The 17,360-nt window shown below is 40.3% G+C and overlaps 1 protein-coding gene across 1 annotated transcript; it reads right to left on the bottom strand.

Annotated features, from left to right (window-relative positions):
• Positions 1-1,461: 1,461 nt before the first annotated feature.
• LOC118944421 (mucin-5AC) lies at positions 1,462-14,446 on the bottom strand. The gene is made up of 29 exons (XM_036963620.2): positions 14,183-14,446; positions 13,671-13,733; positions 12,376-12,637; positions 11,981-12,095; positions 11,627-11,717; positions 11,423-11,529; positions 9,971-10,187; positions 9,750-9,875; positions 9,236-9,353; positions 8,999-9,137; positions 8,362-8,472; positions 8,152-8,221; positions 7,798-7,935; positions 7,530-7,694; positions 7,326-7,420; positions 6,971-7,097; positions 6,607-6,862; positions 6,387-6,439; positions 6,005-6,105; positions 5,066-5,217; positions 4,849-4,987; positions 4,429-4,539; positions 3,856-4,035; positions 3,483-3,722; positions 3,246-3,402; positions 3,001-3,129; positions 2,086-2,236; positions 1,926-1,969; positions 1,462-1,838 (listed from the first exon to the last, which is right to left on the bottom strand). Exons 1-29 carry the CDS (start codon positions 14,262-14,264, stop codon positions 1,579-1,581), a joined length of 3,999 nt encoding a protein of 1,332 aa, XP_036819515.2. The 5' UTR covers positions 14,265-14,446; the 3' UTR covers positions 1,462-1,578.
• Positions 14,447-17,360: the final 2,914 nt, after the last annotated feature.

Here is a 17,360-nt window from a genome sequence, read left to right on the forward strand (position 1 = left end):
AATCAAAGCACTTTTGCTGAAGACCTTGCATATTGTTTTGACAAATCAGTCCAACGGATGGATTGCAAGTCACGTCTTGGCCAAGCTGAGAGATCTGAAGTCCAGGGTATTGTTTTGCTCTACATTCAACTGCCTCTGGAGATGAGCAAATGTGATAACCAGCAGAAATGATGCTCTTAATGGATTCATTATCTCCACCTTCAGAGCCAGACGTTGGCTGACCAAGGTTGATCCAGTCTGACCACACACATTTTTCATCACCACTGCATTGGGTCGGTGTTACTCCTGTTGAGGTTGATGTTGGAGTAGTGGTTAGAGTTGTACTAGGGCTGGGTGTCTGAGTTGTTGTTTTTGTTGTCGATGTAACTGTCGATGTTGAGGTCTTTGTAGTGGGTGTTGGAGTAGTGATGGGAGTAACTGTTGTTGATGTGGTAGGTGGTGTAGTCGATGTTAAGATTGTGGTATTTGGTGTTGGAGTAGTGGTAGGAGTTGTAGTTGTGGTTAGAGGTAGAGTTGAGGTTGGAGGAGTAGTGATTGTTGTTGGTTTACTTGTTGTTGTAGGTAATGTGGATGCTGACATTGTTGTTGTTGTGACAGTAGGTTTAGTTGTTTGGACTGGTGTTGTTGTGTGACATTTCACAGTCTTGCAACACTTCACCTTAATTTCATAGTCAAGGCATATTGGAGGAATGCCTTGATCTTTGTTCTGGCATATTAGTCCAACCTTCGTATTACAGACTACATTCTGTCCTAATTCAGACAATGGGATCCCTGGATATCGCACTGCTTGGCACATGACATCCACTGGTTTTTCACAAATATGTTTTCCAGATTCTAGAATCTTTTTAATTGATTCATTGTCGCCACCCCCAGGACCAAATTGAGGATAATCCACATTATACCAAGGTGACCACTCACAAACTGTGCAGTTAGGGGGTTTTGTATTCAACGTGGTTGTTGAGATAGTGGAGGTGGTTGCGTTTGTAGTTGTTGTTGTAACAGGTGGTCTTGTAGTTGTTGGTGAAATGGTTGTAGGCTTAGATGTACAAAGATCTTCATCACAGCAGAGGACTCGAACTTGGTAGTTAAAGCACAGTGGGAATTTGCCTGACTGGTCTTCATTTCTGCAAGTCAACCCTTCTGATACATTACACTGCACCACTTGGCCTACTTGGCTTATGCTAACATTTGGGTACTTCTCGGCTCTGCATTGGATCTTGGTTGGCTTCTCACATATATCGTGTCCCTCTGCTCTTATGTTGTTGTAGGTTTCAGAGTCTCCTCCTGGAGTTCCTAGTGTAGGGAATGTGGTATCAAACCACTGTGACCACACACATGGATAGCCACATGTAGTAGTAAAGGTTGTTGGAGACACTGTTGTCTCTGTTGAAGTTGTGGTTGGCGCTATAGAATCAGGGATTACATTACAGTTATTTGGTTGAACTTAAAACAAACAAACCATTTTAAATGATGTAAAAACATTTAATTATGGGGCATAAATAGCAATGTCCTTAGCCATTTTGATCACAAAAGATACCTGCTGTAGTTTTTACATTTCACACATTAACTAATTCACAGTCATTCAAGTCTTAGTCTCAAGTACCCACCAGTTGTGGGTGTTGAGAAAGTAAAGACAGTTGTTGTCACTGTAGAGGATGGAGTAGAGTTAGGAACAGATGGAGTTAAAGTTGGAGTTGTAGTTGAACATGGGTAAATGTCCCTCTGAGTGGTTCCATTCTTCCCACAGATGGCTGTGATACAACTGCCGTGCCCATTTGTGGTGTGATAGATGATATGCCCATTGGGGTATTTGTTCCCATTGTAGGTGCAAGTGCAAGCTGAAAGGGTAAGATATATTTTAGGGTACTGGAATGTTGCAGAAATCATGTATGTGTTGTTGTTTTGGTTGAAGGATCTGTTCATACCTTGTACATCGTATTTGCAGTCCACTGTCACAGAATTACAATAGCTTAGGAAAAAGAAGCATTTACAATTCTACTTAGTTTCATTCTTGACACTCAAACACAGTTACAGTGTTCACAATTTTAGCCAAGACCAAGATTCTCTGCATTACTAAAGGCATACCATGTCTGACAGTTTTCTGTGGTCGGTACTTTTTCTCCATTATTGTAGTGTTTTCCATCTCTGCCATAGCAGCCACACTGCTCCTTCTCCACACACTTCATTATATCTTCATCAAAGAAGGGTTGAGCAGGAGGACATTTTGGATAGCAACCTAAAGAAGAAGAAAAATATTCAAATATTAATGATCAAAAAGCTATTTTTTGATAGAGGGATATGGTGAAGAAACACAGTGAATAGAAAGGGAGTGAAAATGTAAGAATATCTAAAATGACCTCAGACAGTTATTCTTCTAAATACTTGATGATTGTAAAACTGGAATAGTCCAACAAAAAGACAAAATAAATGAATCGACTACAGATCAAGTTCTCTAGAGATCAAGTTTATACTATAGTTATACCACCAACACCAGGTACACAAACTCTTTACTATCAAGCTGAGCCATATACTTGCTGGATCACTTTTCAGTTAGCATGGTTTGGTAAAAGATGTAGCCTGCATTTCTTTCACACTGCTAATTCTGTTCAGATAAAATTGATAGTAATTTAAAGCTAGAATCCTTTGTCACGAAAGCATGTCGTGCCCCATAAAATAACCTAAAATATACACTTGTTTTACCCCAATGTTTGTAAACAAAACAAATTAAATCAAACACTTTATAGCCTCAAAACATGGTTAAAACAATACTTTTTATGTCATGAATTGTCAGCCCTTGCATCCATAGCTCTGTCTATGGATTTGAGAGTGGTTACAATTTTCCTGGGCCTTCCCTCAGCTTTTTACCTAAACAGAGGCGGGGTGGCGACTTTGTTATTGTTTCAATTAAGGACTCTAGCTTCAAAATTAAATAAATACTAAGTACCTGTTATAGAAAATTGTAGTTACCCAAAATAGATCTTAAATGAATGTCTACTGTACCTTCAAGAGGTGGTATCTGAGTTGAGCAGCTCCCGGAGGGATTCCTGCAGGTCTTCATACACTGAGCTCCACATGCCTTGTAGTGCCACTCACATTCTCCAGGGGGGTTGTAGTAATCACAGAACAGTGCTGTATGTGGTGGACAAAAGCTCTCTGTAAGTATTATCTTCAATTTGGTTTAAACTGACTGGATTAAGCCTATTTTTATGTCAGCACTTAAATGAATGGAACATTTAGAAACTCACGGCAGATTTGTGGGCTTCTCCAGGCTATGCAGGCTCCAGCCTCATTACAGGCCTCTGCATAAGCTGCCACAGCAGTACAGAAACACTCACAGTCTCCACCACTGTCGCAAGCACACGAGTCTGTCACACACGCATCGTAGAAAGGAGAGGGGTCCACCTAATTGGAGAACAGATCTTATTTGACATGAGCACATAAAATTCCAAAACATTCAGTGAACGACTAAAGTCTAAACCTACTTTAGAATGGCAGTCTGTGAAAACTTTGCTCTGTATGATGCTGCACTGCTTCTGTGACCAAGACTGCCTGTAAGGGTTGGCAGTACAGGGGCTCCTTTTGTTCTTTGCATCGGGGCAGCTTGCAGAGACTTTCCAGCTGTTTCCAAAGTCTAGAGGGTTGACAACTACTGCCTGGCTCCTGGTAGTGAAGTCATTGTTTGCATTGCCATCATAGTTTCCACACAGACCACAGACATGTCCCTGAAGAGGACATAGCAAAAGATTGAGTTGAGTGATTAAAAGGAGTCATAACAGACTTGTGAATATCAGTTGATGGAACACTACACCCATATTTTAATATCTAATGTGTCATCCAATCAAAGTTGAAATGTACCTTGAACTGTGGGTTCAGTTTGATGAACATGCTTGTTTTCCTGTCCCACATGAGAATCAACCCATTATTGGCTTCAATCACAAGGTAGATGCCCATTGTGCGAATCTGGTAAGGAACCGCCTCCCCTGTATTTCTCTCAACGACTTGGTAGTTCCCGTCTGTCAGAATTAGTTCATTGTTCTGAAAGAGATTTTTTTTTAAATAGTTTGAGTATGCAGTTAAGATATTAATTTATGTAATTACTCATCATGTTATAATGTATGCCATAATGTTCATTTTTTTGCCAGGCCTCATGAAGCTTTGATTTATGTGTATATTGTGTGCTTTATAGTATGTGTGTGTGTGTGTGTGTGTGTGTGTGTGTGTGTGTGTGTGTGTGTGTGTGTGTGTGTGTGTGTGTGTGTGTGTGTGTGTGTGTGTGTGTGTGTGTGTGTGTGTGTGTGTGTGTGTGTGTGTGTGTGTGTGTGTGTGTGTGTGTGTGTGTGTGTGTGTGTGTGTATATGTATGACCGAATATTAGTAGTCTTGGCTTCAGTAATGGTATGTGCCAGGCAGAAAGCAGGAATCTAGTTACCCCCAGGAAGAGCTTAATGGCCTTGGAGCAGGTGGTGCCTGTCGTTCCACAAGGGATGTTCTCAGTGATGACTCTGAAGCTGCCGTTGGCATTGTTGCTACCACAGTAGTCCTGTTTAAGGTTTCAGTCATAAATGTAACAACAGCCAACATAGTATTTTGGTGGATGGAGCATTATCTCCAACAATACATGTTGTAAGTCAATCACTGAAATAGTGAAAAGGTTCAGCTTGTTGGGAATGCTACAGCAACATCTACAAAGCAACAGCAGATCATGGCCAAACAGTTTCAAATATTGCTATTCAGACTCCCCAGAAACACCTACAGTATATACCTTAAAACAATTAACACAAACCCTTATTGTTCAGCATGTAATATTGGTGATGATCACTTAGACTATCAAGAAACCCTGCAAGCATACCTTTGTAAGTGTGTATTCACAGTCTCCTTCGAAAGTGAATCGTTTCCCATCAAAAGTAATGTAGTGTCCATCTCCATAAATGGCACAGGTTCCAAGGCACAGGTTAGTTGTGCACTGCCATTTTCTGTCTTTACAAGTGCTGAAAGTGGCAAAAACAGATATATCAGACTGAAGTATTAATTGGTTTAAAACGCCAATTGAGGCAAGATAACCTTACCAAGTATTGCAGTCGACCTTGATTCTGTCTCCTGGTTGGTAAGTAGCTCCATTGTGAGAACAAGGACAAAGGTCTGGCTTGATGCAGCCTCCTTTTCCATCGGATACCAGTCCAGAGGGACACATACAGCCTGATATGCACTCTGTGCTGATCTGTAAAGTGAAAATTATTGATTTGAAAATCTACTGTGTAAAAATTGTGTTAACTTCCGCTCAAATGCGTGGAGTCTGGTGGACCAGAAGGTCAAACTTGGCCTTCATTAGCCATTAGCCAATACAGAAAGACCAGGAGAAACTCCCAGGGCATAGGCATTGGCTTATTCAGCTTAATCTACCAACCAATCATCTCCCACAACACCTTCCCCCTAACCCTCCCCCATACGTTAGCACACCACAAGCACAGAGCTACGCCTAGCAGTCGTATGGTTCGCTCAAATTAAATGATAACAAATACTTTACTCAGTAAAGATACTCCCATGGAAGTATATGGTTACTCCCACTAAGGACAAAATTAAATCGTTGATGTACCAAGCTTATATGTTCTGTGTGCAATAGCTTGGATATGAGGTTACCTGTATGTTAATATAAAAGTATATATTTAAAAAAAATGAAAGTTTATATTTTACACTCAATTTCTATTCACAATCCTATGGGCATTATATACACTGAGTGTAGAAAACATTAAGAACACCTCCTCTTTCCATGACATAGACTGACCAGGGGAATCCAGTTGAAAGCATTGATCCCTTACTGATGTCACTTGTTAAATCCACTTCAATCAGTGTAGATGAAGAGAAGGAGAAAGTTAAAGAATATTTTTCAAGCCTTGAGACGGATTGTGTATTAATATCAATATTAGGAAGGTGTTTTTAATGTTTTGTACACAAGCTTATATCCGTTGTGCAGAATGGCCTGGAGACGAGGTGAATAGGGGACTTACACAGGCCATATCCAGAATGTTGCAGCTCTTCTGACACTCTAACCCTCTCACTCCTGGGCTTGCATTGGAACAGTTGAAGAAAACCATTGGTGCAACACATGCTGTGAAAATAAAGGGAATTCATGTGTCATGACTCTGTTGTGTCTTTCACCAAATCAATATGCTCTGTAAAGTGTGTACTAGGATGGAGAGATAATATTTCAAAATGCACATAGCCTGATTCTGTTGCCAATATCATACTATTACCACACACCATAAATGTATATAGGATTTGGAAGATTGCCATTAAAAGAATGGACTTATTTCAAATTCAGTGTTGCCTGGCACAGTACAATAGCTCAAAATTGTGAGTTGTTTTGACAATTAATATACATGAACTTACATGGCTGATCGGGTGAATCTCCAATGCAACGGAGTTTTCCCTCCTTGCAGGTGCTGAAATAAAATGTTGTTAATGGTACTTGAATGTCGCTATGCTCACTACGGGAAAGCAAGACCCAAGGCTCTTGGTTCATAAAGTCTCAAAAATATGCAATAAAATGTGTAGTGAATTACATTGATATACAGTTTGAGTATAGGTAGGTAAATAACTTGGTCCATACCACATGGTTCCATCCTTGCTGATGACCTCTCCAGGGGACACCACTGAGCCCTTGTAATAACAAGGGCAGCTGGCTGGTGGAACACACTTGCCCTCATCATCCAGGTAGGTTCCCTCAGAACAGACACACCCATCCACAGGCTCGAAGGTGATTGAACAGGTAAAGTCAGAGTCGCTGTAGCAGCGGCAGGAGCGATCACTGTTTTTTATGCTGTAGCTGTAGACCATGGTGCTAGGGCACGAGGTGGAGTATTTGTCTGGGGATGGCAACAATTAGTGTTTGATGTAAATATTTATGGTATTTGTATCTTATTCTCCCACAATTTACACATCTTCTTAGGTATTACTGTGTGATTGTCACTCACTGCAGATAGTGTCTCTCCAGCCGCTGAGTTGGATACCCTCGGCAGCACAAGCGTGGACATAAGAAGAGACGGCAGCACACATGCAGTCCTCACTCTTCTCACAGTTACAGCTGTCATACATGCAGTTCTGAATAGAAAACCACAGTCAGAACAGCATCCATATTATACTGTACAATAGTTTTAATTAATTGTGTGTGCATATTATGCACAAGTTCTGTGCAGAAACACAATACCTAACAGCAAGCAACGTAATTCTCAAATTCCCCATAACAGCTGGCATCACGTTACATACATTTGTGAATTAGTTATCCTCAGGAAATTGTGTGAAATGAATAGTATGGTGAAATGGTCTCACTTCTTTGTACATGTCTGGGCTTATTGCTGTGTGGCATTTAGCAAACAACCCTTTAGGATCAGCCAGCTGAGAGCACCAGTGCTGGGCATATTTCTCTGAAAAAGTGAAAAAATAAACCACAGTTAGGCCAACTTTAAGAAACACTTGCACCGTTCTCCATAACAATTAAAACAGACATGGAAAGGTGATAAACCATGCAGATACCATTGTCAAGACTTAAACTGCAGGGGCTTTCAAAGCTACTCTTGACGTCTGGGCAGCTGGCTCGTGTTTTCCAGGTGTTTGCAAAACCAATGGCTGTGCCCTCAGTCACTCCGCTCAGGACCTTGAAATCATCTCCTTGGTTGTTGTTGAAGTTTCCACAAAGACCTGTAGGGTGAACATGTATTTATATACAGGGAAAATAAATCATTCCCAGAACATGAACACCTCAGTGGACTGTGGTGGTTGGTCAATGGATGATGAGACATACCGCAAGTTCTCTGCTGCCAAACGGTGCTTGCAGCAATATAGACCTGCATGATTGGTGAGAGTTGGATTTCCAACTGGAGGCCAAAGGTGGTCTGGACAATTATGAAAAATGAGGAGGCTCTGAAAATAGTTACTCCAGCTATAAGGAACAAAGGGAAGAGGAAGGAATGAGTAAGATTCAGAATTATGATGTTAAGGAAAATATATGTGTCAGTGTTGAATGATAAAGCTGCATTACCATCACAACATTCCCATGTATCGTTATGTATTCCCCATAAAACGATGTGCTTTAACTGTAGGACACAAGTTGACTACATTGATTGTACTGTATGTTTATTGTGCAACTGTAACTTACCAGCAGAAAAGGGCAGCTGAGAATAGATTCCATTTACAAAGGCTTTTCCATTGGGTTGTATGTTGATCACCTGCATAGAGGGTCATTGTTTAACCATATGCTTATTCATGATATTCAAACAATGCATTAAAGTCTAAAACCTAACAACACTAGAGAAAAAACATTTACTGCAGTCAAAGGCTGATAGCATGTCAGTCAAAGAATACTTACAGTGGCTCCTTCTGAGAGGGACAGGGTAACAGCCTTTAGACAAGTCTCACTGTCAGAAAGCCCACACTGCACCAGATCACCCAGTACAGTGAATTGCATCCCATCACAGTCCTGAAAAAAACAAAAATAAGTTGTTACAAATATTTCCCTTAATGAAAGGAAATATCCTTCGAATTCTTTTGAAAAAGGAATATCTCAGTGTAAAACAAGAGACAGAGTAAACAACCCACATATCTTCATAGATACATGTATCAATGCAAGATGAATAGTACTGTTCTATATGAGGGCTCCCCAACTCTGTTCCTGGAGAGCTACTCTCCTGTGGGTTTTAGCTCAGCAGTTGTAACTAACCTGAATCAGCTCATCAACCAGCTTAATATTAGAATGAGGTGTGCTAAATTAGGGTTGGAGTGAAACCCTACAGGGAGGTAGCACTCCGGGAACATGGTTGGAAAGCCCTTTTCTATATTACAATTTTCATCATACAAACTGGATATATCAGAAGAAAAATAAAGAAGATGGAGGCAAAGCTGTAATACAGACATAATAACTACAAAGAAGGTAGCAAGTTTCAAAATGTATTTAATGTGACTGAGATTCATGCACACAGAGCTTTGGTGAGGAAACTGTACTGTACCTTGGTCAGAACATAAGAGCAGTCCCCATGGAAGGTGTAGGTTTTTCCATCGTAGGTGTTGATGTGGGATCCTCCCTCCACAGCACAGGTGCCAGGACAGTCCTTGTCCACACACTTCCACTGACCACCAGCACAAGAACTAAGGGCAAAATATAAATTATTCAATGGAACTTACATATGGTCACCCCTGGAATAACTTTTAGACTTAAGTCAGAATTCTTAGCCTGGTTTTCTTACCAATCTTTACAAGTGCTTGAATAAGACTCTCCGGGTGCGTATGTTTTTCCATTGTGGCGGCAGGAGCATTGACTCAAGGCGATACAACCATTCTTGTTGACGTCATCAAAAACGGTTCCTTTGGGTGAGAGCATACATGTGTTTATTATGTCTCCATCCCAACCTACTGCCCTTCATAGGCAACACCTATTAACGATGTCTTTTGTTTTACTCCAAAATCTACATTCACAGTATTTTTCTGTCTCGACAGACAATTTCTGAAACTCCATGATATATTCTGATCAACTGGCTTGTCCTTGTGTCAGGAACTAAATACCACATGAATCAGATAGTATACCAGGCCATTACAAAACAACAAACTCGTAATTGCCTTTGTAACTCAACAGAGTCCAGTCCACAATATGGAATCAATTGCTTTGCAATTCAGTATACAGTCTGCTCCATTCCAATGGATTTTTATTACATCTCTTTGAAGAAGAGGATGTGCAGAGAACGTTTAAATATGTCTGCCTACCTGGAGGACAAAAGCAGCCATCTGAGCAGTGTTCCTCACACAGCTGACCTCTCTCTGGGTTGGAGCAGGTGTCAACACAGGGGTTTCCACACTCCTGGTACTCCATGTTGAAGGGGCATGTCTTATCTGCAAAGATACGGTTATGTCAAAATATGAGTACACTGTTGCAACTAACCAATGTGCGATTTGAATGTTGATACGGGGAGTAAGGGCATGCTTACAGCAGAACTGTTCAGTCCTCCATTGTTTGGGCTTCCCCCCTGCATGAACACACTGACGGGAGTACTCTGAGATGGTGTTGCACAGGCAGAAGGAGTTGGTGCTGTTATCACAGTGGCACAGGTCAGATACACAGGCCTCAACAAATGAGTCGATGGCCAACAAGTCCTTACAGCTGCTGAAGGCAGGACCGGAGAGCAACTGCTCACAAACTGGTTTCTATCAAACAAAAACAGAGAGATGTTATAATTAGGACATATACAGTGGAGTCTGAAATTATTGACACCCTTGATAAAGACGAGCAGAAATTACTGTATAAAATAAATGCAAAACAGATTTGGTAAAATATATTATTTTATATTAATACGATTGCTTCTAGAAAAAGATTTTGTTTAAAAAGTAAATAAAAATAATCTTAGAAAGGTAGGGGTCAAAATGATTGCCATCCCTATTTTCACTGTCTTTCAGTACTTCACCTTGTGAGGATAACTGCAATAATCCTTTTCCAAAATGTTTTAGGAGTTGGAGAACAAATTAGGACCACAGGAGGTTGGTGGCAACTTAATTGGGGAGGACGGGCTCGTGGTAATGGCTGGAGCGGAATTAGTGGAATGGTATTCCCTTTACTCCGTTCCCGACATTATTACGAGCCGTCTTTCCCTCAGCAGCCTTCACTGTTTAGGATCTTTGATGTCCTCTGTCTGTTCTTATGGACTGCCCTCTTTAATTCAAACCCCAGATGTCCAATGGGTTTCAAAGAGAGACTGAGATGGCCATTGCAAAAAGGGGCTATTTTGCTTCAACTGGTCCTGGGGCTCTTGTAAAGATCAATCATGAACTTTACCCAGTACCTGGATATTTTAGCAAAAACCTTGTTGGCACTGCCACTTGGCCTTCAGTGGATCTTCCAGCAATACAATAACCCCATGCACACATCAAAATCCTAAAATAAATATATATTTATATATATTTATATAAATCAACTCAGTCTCCGAACTTGACACCCATTGAAAATCTGTGGTTTGAAATGAAGAGGGCCGTCCATAAGCACAGACAATGGATATCAAGGATTTTGAAGGATTCTGTATGGAGGAATGGTCTAAAATCCCTCAGAATGTGTTCTCCAACTCATTTTAGAAAAAGGCTCAGTGCCATTATTTGCAAGGTGTTGTATTGAAAGGTATTGGAAACAGGGGTGTCAATAATTTTGACCCCTGACTGGAGAGAAAGAAAATATGACGTTTAAACAAAATCTCTTTCTCAGAGCAATTGTATTAGTATAAAATAATATAATTTTCAAAGAAATGGAGCACACAATATACTGTAGCAGTATACAGTCATGTTTGCAAATCTTTATCAAGGGAGTCAGTCATTTCGGACCCCACATGTTGTTAAGTACACAGCAGCCTAGCCAATATCCCTATTCTTATCATAAGCGATAAAGTGTAACCTACCAGATTGGGGCATTTCTGATTTGAAGGCAGTATGTTTTCAGTACAGCTTTCAGTGGGACCATCCAATTTCCAGAAGTTTCCGAAGTCGACAGCGGACAATTTCATACCTTTGGCATAAAAATAAATCCAATTATTGTTAAATGTCAACTGTATTCCAAATAATAGGCCATTTTTGATGTGTTGATATTGTCAGTGAAAATGTACCATGGCTATAGAACTCATCAAATTGCTGAATTGCGTTAAAATCTCCACATAGACCACAGGTCTTATTTCTGAATTTGATGTCCATCTCCACCTGAAATAGAAGACCATTAGACATTTTAGGGTGACATTTTCCCTCCATTACCCTTGACAAAAACAGGAAATGACTGTAACAAAACAAGGATTTAACAGGAGTGACAACCTATTCCTTAATAAAATAACTATAGATTAGGACTACCTTAACTGTTGTTAACACAGTGCCCACCACAGCACAGACCTTCAAATGTAGACATTGACCACACCGCAAAAACCTAACTCCACCTAGAAATATTCATAAATGCATAATTGTTGTACTACCAAGAAGGAATCATCCTGGTTCCATATGGCTACCAATCCCAGTTTTGCTTTGATCTTGATGTAGGAGGGAGTCTCTTCAATGAGAATACCAGACTGGCTGAATGGTAAGGTGGCACTGGAGGAAGAGGAAGACAAAGCACTAGATTCAACTAGAACTTAGTCAGACCAACCACTTTTACATGAACTCAATTGACTTCATTTTGAGACATTTTCATTGGTACTTTAAAAACAACATTCTCATCTCTGTCACTGTAATTATGTGCTTGAGCATAACTACACAGTATAAGGTTGAGTCTAATCTGTTAAGTCAACGCGACTGGGATAAACAATATGACATCCAACTACTTGAGCACTGATTTAAAAACAGCTACATGAGAAATTCTTGAGGAACTTACTTATTCCCATTAACAACAACGGAACCCTTGGATAGCTCCACCACTGTGCCATCTAGCTTCATGGTGATCTTGCTAATGGTGGGCTGGTTGTCCACCACCTGCCGCCTCATCTGGATGTTGAAATCCTCATAACTGCTATGGCACAGTGAGGTCACAACATAGTTGCAGGTGGAGGGGAGCTGAAAGATGTCTCCATCAAAGGTCTTGAAGTGGTAGTTACCCCACGTACTGCAGACTTGGCCATTATGTATAGGACTCACTCCTGGGAAAAAGGACAACCAATTCAGCTATGTTTGCATACAACTCAACAGGTTTTATCTTTAGATATTTAGAAAGAAATGAATAGGTAACGTAAAACCCTGCCCCTCGTAAAACGTTGCTTTTAACTAGGAGTCCATTGGTTGACTGCTAGATTGGCCTCACTCACTCACCATAAGAGTCTACTGACACACCCGTGTGTCAATCTAATTAACATAATACAAAAATCCCCACCAAAATCTGTCAGTTTAAGCTAAGGATATCAGTTTTTTTTGCATGGGCTGCGTCTCAATCCACCGCATCCACCTATGTCCACCTTTCGCATCTGAGGTTGAAAGTGGCAGAGCTACAGAGCTGTTTGTCACACCAGGGGACATCCTGAAAATCAGTATTCTCACAAAAACGTCTTTAGCGTCCAAACGATTTTGCCTACTAGCTAATATGACCACTCTATGGTGTCATGGAACTCGTCTTATGTCGGTACCGCCGATGTGCCAACTACTGTCTGTAGCGTCTGAACAGTTTGGTCTTCGACCTCCACAAGTGTCACGGGACTCGTCTGAAGTAAACCCATACAAATGATTGGAATTATGGAGGTAGTTTTGTGCCAACATAAAAAGGTGGTTAAATATGTGTACAAAAAACATGAATATTTCCTGAGATTTCTTATGTCTCCAGACACTTCAAAACCGTATTCCTTAGGATACATTTTTTGGCATTTACGAATGTGTTATTCAAGGCGTTTCTATGGGATATAGTAGTAAACGCCAAATTCAATATTTGATCAACTAAACAACCAAGACTTTCCAATCTCTATAATGTTTATGAACTTGAACAACAAATGAATAATCTAGTGCTCCTTCACGCTTTTTAAATCAGCTAATCCACAAAACCTGTTGCACTACTTGCTATGACTGTCTCCATCATGGTTATTGTCCTTTCACCATTGTCTGTGGATATGTAAGGCTGCAGTGTTAATCATTGTCATCATCCTCAGGGCTCATGCATCTGTATGGCACATGTATTATGAAGCTTACCTGCAATCTCAGGTATCCTTGACATTGAGGGGATGATGTTAACTGTGGCCTTTGATGTATCCTCTGAAATCAAAGTGTATGTTATTACGTTACATGAAGTTTTACTGTAAATCATTATGGAATCCTGTATATTTCAGGCTCTGTTATGTAGTTCTCTTGCCAATCCTACAAGAAATAAACACATTTAAAACTTCAAATGGTTTTGCTGGAGACAGCCAGCAAACCACTTAGCAACCGTTGCTCTTTTCTTACCGTCATAGTAATCACACAATAGAATTTACAACCAGAGGGAAAAACAGTTAATCAAACTAAAATCTGTTCATCAATCATAACCCATGCTTAAAAGGCACATAAAGTCAGGACTGAGCATATTCCCTCATTGTTAGGCTGTCCAATGAGATAAACATTGGAGCTATTATGAGAGCGCTATGACATACAGTAACATACAGTTTAGCCCTGTCAACACTAAAGTACAAGGTTTCATGTAAATCAAAATCATGGATTCTACCTACCACTTTGAGAGGCAGTTAAACCAATCGCCAGAGCCATCCATATTAACACCCATGTGGGCGTCTGTGTTGTCCCCATGGTCATCCTCTGGGTAGTGAACACAGGTGGTATGAGAAAGGTATTTAGCTTGGTTTTATACCACCTGAGTGGAAGGAAGGTCTTAAGTTCTAACAGACGTGAAGGTGTGGCAGAAGGATTGGCTCCATCCAAAGGAGTTCATGGCCCTCTCAATTCAGTATAAGAGGTTTAAACCCCATTTGATCATTGCACAGAAAAAGGTATCATCAACAAGTGGTTCCTAGATTTGTTTACCTTGTGACCAAGTTCCAATATTTATTGAGACCAACCAAATAAACCAAATGTATGTGTCAACCTAGTCCTCAGTTGAACCACAACCCAGGAGGATATATCCCTGACCCATCATTCAGGAGACAATGTCCATAACCATTATTGTTGCATTAGTTATCCATTAGATTGATTGTATTTATACATTTATATATATATGGACTGAATAAACACCAAAACAGGTGAAAAAGTGTTTGTGTTAATATGTTTTGTTTATCTTTTGATGACTCATTCAACAGATCAACATAACACGCTGCAGGTGTGTTCCTCTGATAAGAGTGATTACTGACTCAATCTATTGTCCTTACACTGAGGCTACGATTTCTTATTGTTTCTCTTATCATAAAGAGTTTTTGCACACAATGGCAATGCTGCTCATGACTTATTATGAAAGAAAACCCTTGGTTACATTACTAATTAATTGTTTTATAAACACAAAACGTTTTCAAAATGCCATTAGTATTGTTGTAATGCACAATGTGATTATGTGGTGCTGTGGAATGTAGCTCCACCACCTCATGTCCTTATATCAATATTCTTGTATAAGGGTCGTTCCATTTGATTTCAATAACGTTTTGACTGCACCTCTTTTAACTTGAACAAAACTTTCTATAAATTTTTGCCCATCGTAGAAGTAGTCAGAAAGTAACCCTTTGGACCTGAATGCCAAAACATTTAGGAGATAGAGGTGCTCAAAGTTGACCCCTTTTTAATACCCCACCCTACCCTAAGACATCCATGTCTTCGTCACTGGAAAAGATCAGCGGTTTAGTTTGATATTATTTAAAAGCTTGCAAACAGGGTAGTCAAACTATTTTATAATAATAATTTAAAAAAATATTTTAATACATTTTTTACCTCTAACATCAATTATCTAAAAATGCATGTACTCCAATCTTCGCATATGTTGTAGCTTAAGAGTGTATTTTAGAACATCTGAGGGGTTCATGTTGTGACTGACAACGGTGTCATGTTTCAACATTTCTACTTTCAAATGGTAGCACAAAGATGGTTGGAGGTCCCCACATCAGAGAATGTTGACTTGAATGGGAACATCAGTTGTTTTAAATTGTTTTGTCAATCTTCCATACAAACCTATTGAAATCATAGAAATATAGATAATAGAACAGTCATTCCTATTTAAGTTGAAATAGTTTTACAACACTGTCTGCAAGGTTTTAAATTATGGCATCCTCAACCATTTACCCTTTCCAGTGCTGAAGACATGGATGTCTCATGGTAAGATGGGGTATGCAAAATAGGTAAACCTTGAGCAATTCTAGCTCCACTTTCTGACCACTTCTACCATGGGCAAATATTTATGGAAGGTTTTGTTCAAATCAAAAGGGGGGTGGACAAAAAGTGAATGAAATCAAATGGAAGGACCCAGAACTGAGGTTCAAAATGAGTGTTTTGGCATGAAAACCCCCTTTAGGATTAAAAATACAGCCATTAAAACTGCGATTGAACGGAAGGTATTGTTGAAAACTGTGTTCCTGTTGCAAAGCATCATGTGATTGATGATTTGAAAATGCAATTGTCACTGAGCTAGTCATGAATTTCACACAAGGGTTAGAAAGATTCTACATGAACCCTATTCCCAACTAGACCTTTGCCAAGATTATTAAGGATATTGATACCATCTTGTAATTTAAACATACAGTCGTATCCTTGAAAGTAAATGGTAACAAGTTATTTTTAGGTACTCAAAAGCATGTACATAGGAATCTAATAACAATTAGCAAACAAACTTTGATAGTATCTTTAAATTAGAATGACCTCTATGTATTAGCATTTGCGGCTAGTGTACAGTGATCTCCATGTAAATTTGGATAGTGATGCTCTTCATATGTATTTGATCTGCCCAATGAGGTCATTTCTGGACAATATTTCTGCAAGTAGCACACTATGTCATTACTATTTCCACATTGAGACAGCTAATACATTTGCATATTTTTTACATTTTTGTCATTTAGCAGACGCTCTTATCCAGATCGACTTACAGTTACTGCATTCATCTTAAGATAGCTCAGTGGGACAACCACATATCACAGGCATAGAAAGTAAAATTTTCCTCAATAACGTAGCTTTCAGTGGGGAGGAGAAGAGCTAGGACTGGCCTGAGCAGAGCAGAGCAGGAACTGCCCTCCCGTAGGGATGGGAGGGCCAAGAGACCTGAGGTGGCAGAACGGAGTGCTTGGGTTGGGGTGTAGGGTTTGAACATAGCCTGAAGTTAGGGAGGGGCAGTTCCTATTGCTGTCCCGTAGGTAAGCACCATGGTCTTGTAGTGGATGCAAGCTTTGTGCAAGCCAGTGGAGGGTGCGGAGGAGCGGGGTAACATGAGAGAACTTGGGTCATACTCTACAAATGTTGTAGAGCATGCAGGAGCGGGTCACTGCTTTGATGTTTGCAGAGAACGACAGGATGTTGTCCAGGGTCACGCCAAGGTTCTTTGCACTCTGAGAGGGCGACACTTCGGAGTTGTCAACCGTAATGGAGAAGTGTTTGAGCAGGCAGGCCTTCCCCCGGAGGAAGAGCAGTTCCGTCTTGTTGAGTTGAGTTTGAGGTGGTGGGCTGATATCCACGTTGAGATATTTGCCAGGCACGCACAGATGCGTGACCCCACCTGGGTGTCAGAAGGGGGAAGGAGAAAAGTAGTTGAATGTCATAGCGTAGCAATGATAGGAGAGACCATGTGAGGATATTACGGAGCCGACTTGGCATATAGAGAGAAGTGGAGAGGGCCTAGAACCAAGCCATGGGGGATACCAGTAGTGAGAGTATGTGATGCAGACAGATCCTCTCAATGTCACCTGGTAGGAGCGGCCTGCCAGG

The sequence above is a fragment of the Oncorhynchus mykiss genome, chromosome 26 (genome assembly GCF_057628025.1).
Source record: "Oncorhynchus mykiss isolate SJ-2025 chromosome 26, ASM5762802v1, whole genome shotgun sequence".
Taxonomy (NCBI): domain Eukaryota; kingdom Metazoa; phylum Chordata; class Actinopteri; order Salmoniformes; family Salmonidae; genus Oncorhynchus; species Oncorhynchus mykiss.

Bases quoted from the DNA above. Each gene is read 5' to 3' on its own strand.
- LOC118944421 (XM_036963620.2), bottom strand. From the start codon at position 14,264: ATGACCATGGGGACAACACAGACGCCCACATGGGTGTTAATATGGATG. The intron at 9,876-9,970 runs GTAAGCATGCCC...GTATCTTTGCAG, and splicing joins GAGGACTGAACAGTTCTGCT to ATAAGACATGCCCCTTCAAC. The intron at 3,723-3,855 runs GTACATTTCAAC...TGTCCTCTTCAG, and splicing joins AACTGAACCCACAGTTCAAG to GGACATGTCTGTGGTCTGTG.